The sequence below is a fragment of the Lipotes vexillifer genome, unplaced genomic scaffold, assembly GCF_000442215.2.
Source record: "Lipotes vexillifer unplaced genomic scaffold, Lipotes_vexillifer_v1.1 scaffold4220, whole genome shotgun sequence".
Classification (NCBI taxonomy): domain Eukaryota; kingdom Metazoa; phylum Chordata; class Mammalia; order Artiodactyla; family Lipotidae; genus Lipotes; species Lipotes vexillifer.
Genome location: NW_006787739.1, coordinates 12,861 through 19,181, shown reverse-complemented (window position 1 = coordinate 19,181; position 6,321 = coordinate 12,861). Strand labels below are relative to the sequence as shown.

General features: G+C 49.0%; 1 protein-coding gene across 1 annotated transcript; it reads left to right on the top strand.

Annotated features, from left to right (window-relative positions):
• Window positions 1-2,231: 2,231 nt before the first annotated feature.
• LOC103070753 (melanoma-associated antigen B3-like) lies at window positions 2,232-6,058 on the top strand. The gene is made up of 2 exons (XM_007460764.1): window positions 2,232-3,188; window positions 6,041-6,058. The coding sequence occupies exons 1-2, from the start codon at window positions 2,232-2,234 to the stop codon at window positions 6,056-6,058; spliced, it is 975 nt and encodes a 324-aa protein (XP_007460826.1).
• The last annotated feature ends 263 nt before the right edge of the window (window positions 6,059-6,321 follow it).

Genomic DNA, 6,321 nt, shown 5'->3' with positions numbered 1-6,321 from the left:
GGATCATGGGACGGCTGACCTCTGAACCCCGGCGTTCCATAGAGCCCCGCGCGTTCCGTCAGCCGTTGGAACCCCACACGAGGCAGCCGCAGCCGGTAGTGGCTCCCACACTTCCGCTCCGGGAGCGAGGAGCTGGACGGTTGTTCACGGCGTTTGTTCGGCCAAGGGCGGATTCCCAGGACTGATCTGCAGTCAAGGTGAGGACCTGAGTGCGGACCCAAGGGATCCTTCCCCACTCCCGTAACAAAGGTGACCCCCACAAATCCCGCCTCTGTGATCGAAAGTGGAAGGTTCCCGAAAAGCTGTTAGGCTGAGTTCTGCCTGGAAATTCTCAAGGGGGAAAGCCTTAATCTAAGAGAGAATTTCCTGATTCTGTAAATCAAGGAAACCTGGGCCCTAAAGGAAGTCGTGGTGGGGGAGGGGCGGGGGGAGGGGCGGGGCCTGAGTGCTAACGAGGGAGTAGAGATGGCAACAAAGCCGCCCCCATGCGCTCGGTTCCCAGAGCCTCCAGGCCGGGGTGGTCATATATAGCAGGCCCAGACTTCCCCCCCACCCCCAGGAGCTCAAGGAGGTGAAGCTTGTGGGCACAGCTCAGTAAAGGGAGGAGTCCCAGGCTCTGACAGATTCCAAGATGGGCACCCTGTATGTAGGACCTAGGGACCACCGGCTCCAGAACACTGGAGTACCACAGACCCCCGCCCCTGCTGTCAGCTGTCAGAGACCCTGAGTAGTTGTGGCCGGATGTGAGTCATCCTGACTTCGGCTTCAGAGGTTCCAGGAAGTGAGAACTTTGATCTGAGGGCCATGCCTCCGGCCGGCCAAGAGAAAATTCCCAGTACTGGTCAGGAGTCAAGGTGAAGACTTTGAGTGGGGGGTGAGAGGTGCCACTCGGCCCATAACAAACTGCACTAAGTCTCGCTGCTGCTGTAGGCCCTGGGAAGCCCCAACAGAGCCATCAAACTGAGTTCTGCCTGAGGTGTCTCGGGGATGGGAGGGCCTTGGTCTAGGGAGTAGCTCCACCTTGCAGATGGAGGATACCTAGGTCCTAACTGAGGTGAAGGTGAGGGCCCTAAATACTGATGAGGGGGCCTCTCCCCATTTAGGGGTGGCATCACAAAGCAGCGCCCCTACACTTGTGGGAGGCTCCAGCCAGGGGTAGTCATATATGTAGGACCCTGACTTTCCCCTCTAGGGACTCAGGGAATTGAGGGCTTTGCTCTGAGGCTGGACTACCCAGGTTATTGGTGGGAGGAGTCCTAAGGCCTACACAGAGTTCGGGTCAGAGACCTGAGTGAGGACTAAGGTGAACACCGACTCTAAAATGTAGGCTCTCATAAATTCTGCCCGTGTTCTGAGTAGAAACCAAGAGTATCTGTCAAGCTGAAGCACTCTTCTCATTTGTCTGGAGAGTTCAGAGATGTGAGGGTGTTGGACTAATTGAGTAGCCTCAATTCTGCAGAGGGAAGAGACCCAGGGCTTTATAGGAGTCAGGGTGAGGACCCTGAAAGAACAGTGATGATACCACTCACCCACAAACAGAGGAGACAACAGAGAGTGCCCCCCTCCTTGCTTGCAGCGCTGGGTAGCCCAGGTATGGAAGTCAGGTGTATGTGAGCCCTCCTTTATTTCTGATGGTATCAGATTGGTGAGAGCCAAGGCAAGGACCCTGAATGAGGACTGAGGACCCCAAGAAGCCCAGGACAGAGTCCCATAGAGCTGTCAGCTGTGGGTGTCCCCTGGCAGGGGCGCTGGGCTGAGGTGCCCCTTCACTTCTTCTTAAGGTATCCCAGGAAGGTGAGGACCTGGGTCTGAGGTATAAATTTAGAGCAGCACAGACGAGGGGGCCCAGGCCCTGCCCAAAGTTGATATGATGGTCCTAAATATGAACTGAGGGGACCCCAATGCTCCAGAGTAGAGAGGGCTCCACAAGGACTAGATAATTGCCCGCTGCTGCTCTCAGCCCCAGTAAGCACCAGGCAGGGCTGGCAGGCTGCAGCCTGAGGCTCACTTTAATTATTTCCACAGGGTTCTTAGAGGACAGGGTGATCAGAACAGGAGTCCTGTGTGTTTGTAGAGCAGGGCCCACATGGAAACCTGCAGAGCGGCCCTCTTAAAGGCAGGGTGGTACCTCCCTGCTGTAGGCGCTCACACCCTCTCATCCTCTCGCATCTCTGCCAGATCACCCGCTGTCCTACCTGCGCTCCTGCCTGCTGTCCCTGACCACAGTCACCATGCCTCGTGGTCAGAAGAGTAAGCTCCGCACCCGTGAGAGACGCCGCCAGGCCCAAAGTGGGACCCAGGGTCTGACGGGTGCTCAGGCCACTGCAGCCGAGGAGGAAGCTGCCTCGTCTTCATCTCCTTCTCTTGGACTTACTACTTGGAGAAAGCCAGGTGCTAAGTCCCGTAGCACTCTCAAGAGTCCTCAGAGGGCTCTAGCCACCACCACTAAGCCTGCAGGTGTTTCTCCCGCCAGATCACACAAAGGAGCCAAAGGCCAAATGAAGAAAAAGCACAGTTCCTCTCAGGCCCCCATCTCTGCCGTGCGGTCTCGCAAAGGCCCTCTAAGGAGGACAGCGAGTGTGTTGGTGCAGTTCCTGATGCAAATGTGTAAAATGAAAAAGCCTGTTACGAAAGCACATATGCTGAAGTTTATCGGTAAGAATTACCAAAATCGATTCCCTGAGATCCTCAGAAGAGCTTCTTTCAGCATGGAGATGCTATTTGGTGTTGACTTAAAGGAGGTCGACCGTGCCAAGCATTCTTATACCTTTGTCAGCAAAATGGCTCTCCCCAACGATGGGACCATGAGCCGTGGCAGGGGGTTACCCAAGACCGGTCTCCTGATGTATATCCTGGGTGTGATCCTCATGAAGGGCAACTGCGCCACAGAGGAGAATATCTGGGAATTCCTGAATAAGATGAGAGTCTATGCTGGGAAGAGGCACTTCATATTTGGGGAGCCCAAGAAGCTCATCACCCAAGATTTGGTGAAGCTGAAGTATTTGGAATACCGGCAAGTGGCCAACAGTGATCCAGCGCGCTACGAGTTCCTGTGGGGCCGGAGAGCCCATGCCGAAACCAGCAAGTTGAAAGTCCTGGAGTTCCTGGCCAAGGTCAATCACACCGTCCCCAGTGCCTTCCAGTCTTGGTATGAAGAGGCTTTGAAAGATGAGGAAGAGAGAGCCCAAGCCAGTGGATGTTCCAGTGTTCTGTCCAGTTCCTCCCACACAGAATCTGAGGCAGATTCTGCACTTTGTGGCTGAAGAGAGCATTCAATGTTCCAAGTAGTGTAGGGCTGGGTGTGACAGAGGGAACAGTGCATGATACCTTTGTGTTCCTCTTCTGTATGGGGAATTTGGAAATACATCTGTGTTTTTGTTTTTTGCTGTTTTTCAAACGTTACTCCTAAATGAAATTTTATTTAGTGTTATAATGTAAGTTTATGAATTACATCAGTCATACTTAGTGTTATTTATCAGGTTTAAGAATAAGAGTTTTTCTGTTTTGTAAAACATATTGGGAAGACTTCCATCTTATTTAGTAATTTGGTGGAAGATAACATGGCATTGCAATATGCAATTCCTTGAAAATGTGAAAAAGTTTAGTATAGTATACTGTATGTAGTATAGTATAGAAAAAGTAAGATGGTCAATATTTGGTTTACTAATTCCTTTTACTCTGTTTTATAAAATTAGAAATAACAGTATGTGCTTGGCTCATTCAAAAATGTAGAATTAAACCATAATAAATTAGACCTCATGCTCACAGGCTCGTTTATTCCCCAAACATTAATTGAGCATCTGCTCTTAGAAGGCTCCTTGCTAGTACTGTGAGAGCTGAGAAGAAGACCTAGCCACTGACCAGAAAATTACAGAGTCGAGAAGCAGCTATCATATAAAGAAAATGGTGATGTATACTCTGAGACCAAAAGGACAAATGAAAAGACAGGATAAGAAAGGAGAGGGGTGGTTTCACATGATAGCAGTCAAATGTAAATTCCCTGATGCAAGGCAGTGGTGGGCCTTGGGAAAAATGTAAGTCCTTCAGTGGGAGGTAATTATAAGTTAGGTGCGTGGTGGGCTAGATGAGACTGATAATTTTGAGCAGGGGCCAGATCCTCAGATGGTGGGCCGTATAGTTGAAAGACAAAGCCTGGAATGGGAAACTGCCCTTAGCAGTTACAGGCACACTTCATTTTGTTGCGCTTTGCTTTATTGTATTTCACAGATAGTGCTTTTTCTTTTCTTTTTTAACAAATTAAAGGTTTGTGTCAAGCTTGCTTCCAGCAAGTCTTTCAGCGCCATTTTTCCAACAACGTATTCTCACTGCATGTCTCTGTGTCGCATTTTGGTAATTCTCACAATATTTCACACCTTCCACCAGCAAAAAGATGGACTCGCTGAAAGCTCAGATGATGGTTAGCATTTTTTAGCAGAAAGGCATTTTTAAAATAAGGTATGTACATTGTTCCTTGACATAATGCTATTGCATGCTTAATAGGCTGCAGTATAGTGTAAACATAAATTTTATAAGAGCACTGGGAAACCAAAAAATTCTTGTGACTCACTTTATTGTGCTATTCACTTTATTTGGGGGGTCTGGAACCAAACCTGCAATATCTTCGAGGTCTCCTTATCTTTGGGGTTGTGGGTAAATCAGAGAGAAATCACCTGAGGCAGGAATAGAACGTGTCCTGTGCTCTTGTCCCAGTGCAGGTGAACACTATGCAAATTAGATGTTTTATTCACGCTGTCATGTCTCCAGGGAGTTTCTGAGAAATAAGGGTGGTGCTCCCCTGAGGGGGGATGCCCAGAAGCCACTGGGCTGGCACTCTTTGCCCTAGTTGGGGGAGCCAGAGCCCACTCCACTAAAAAAATCATTCAAATTAAGTTATCTTGATTGTAATTTGGCAAACTCTAGGCAAGGAATAGATATTTGTGGGTGGTTAAATGAGTGAAAGTGGGAGTGGCTTATAAAGAAGGGCAACTGAGAGGGAGGTAAGTTTTAGGTCCGTGAAACATTTTAGAGCTTCGTGTTGCATCTACTGAGGAAGTCTACCTCATGTTGACCTTGAATGACGTACTCTAACAGGGAAATACTAGTTTTCCTTGCTAAGCAGGATTTTGCTTGATAGGGGTTTCTTTGCCCTAGAGCCCTGCTTATTCTCTGGCATCTCCTGGATTGAAAGTTAAATCTCAGTGTAGTGGGTTGAAACTCCAGGGGACAAATTAATCATAGTAAGAACTGGCATCCTTGAAAGTCTCAGTACCGGCCAGGCAATGGGCCAGGCACTTCACAGGCATTATATAAATTCTATCAGTCCCCAAGACAGAGCTTCTCAAACCCATTTCACAGATGAAAAGACCGAGGCTCACAGAGTTTGGTAATGTGTTCAATTTCACACAGCTGTTAAGTGACAGTGTTGGAACTAGACTCCTGGCCTATCTAAGTCTGACGCCCACACTTTTCCATTCCTCCCAGCCCGAGGCCAACTTTGTGTTCCTTAATTCACCTTACTTCTCACTCACTACAAAATATATCTCAGGTGATAAAAAGGAGGACTCTGTGCCCAAAACACTGGATGGGAATACATAAGCACAGCAATAAGCGTATCAAAATAGTTGAAAAGGGTGAGGAAAGCAGAGGAAGATATTTAGTGACAGTATGATCATCTACATATCCAAAGTCAGATAACCTCAAAAGATCAGGGGCTCAGAAAATTATGCTGGACAGCCCTTCGCATTTGGAAGTTAAATCTATTCAAAGAGAAGTTACATAAAAGGCTAAGTCTTGCTGGTAAAGAGAAGGGAAAAAACAATGTATTTTTTTTTCTTTGACAGCACATCCATCCTGCCTTGCGTTACAACTTCCCTGCTTCACATCACTACTGGGACGGAGACCCAGTCTCTGAAGGGTTTACAATAGGGAACCCGGTCAAGAGTTTGCAGGGATGGGCCCTTTCCCAGGAAGCCTTTAATCAAGAAACAGGAGCCACGATGAAGGGCCCCTTACGGGTGGCCTGGGGAGAGCAACATGCCAGGCAAAGTTGTCAGCCTGAGCATGCCCTCACTCACTCTTCAGGGTTCTCAGGGACTTGTGAGTCCTACCTAGGAGGATGAGCTCAGGTCAGTAGAGGGAGGAGTCCCAGTCTCTGCCACATATGATGGTGAGGACCCTGAATGAGGAATGAAGGAAGCACACCCGCCACCCCCGAACAGTGTGTCCCACGGACTCCTGACCCTGCCGTCAGCCCTCAGAGTCCCCAGACAGCCTTGGCAAGATGTGGCTGAACCTGATCTCCACGTAAGAGATTGAGAAAGT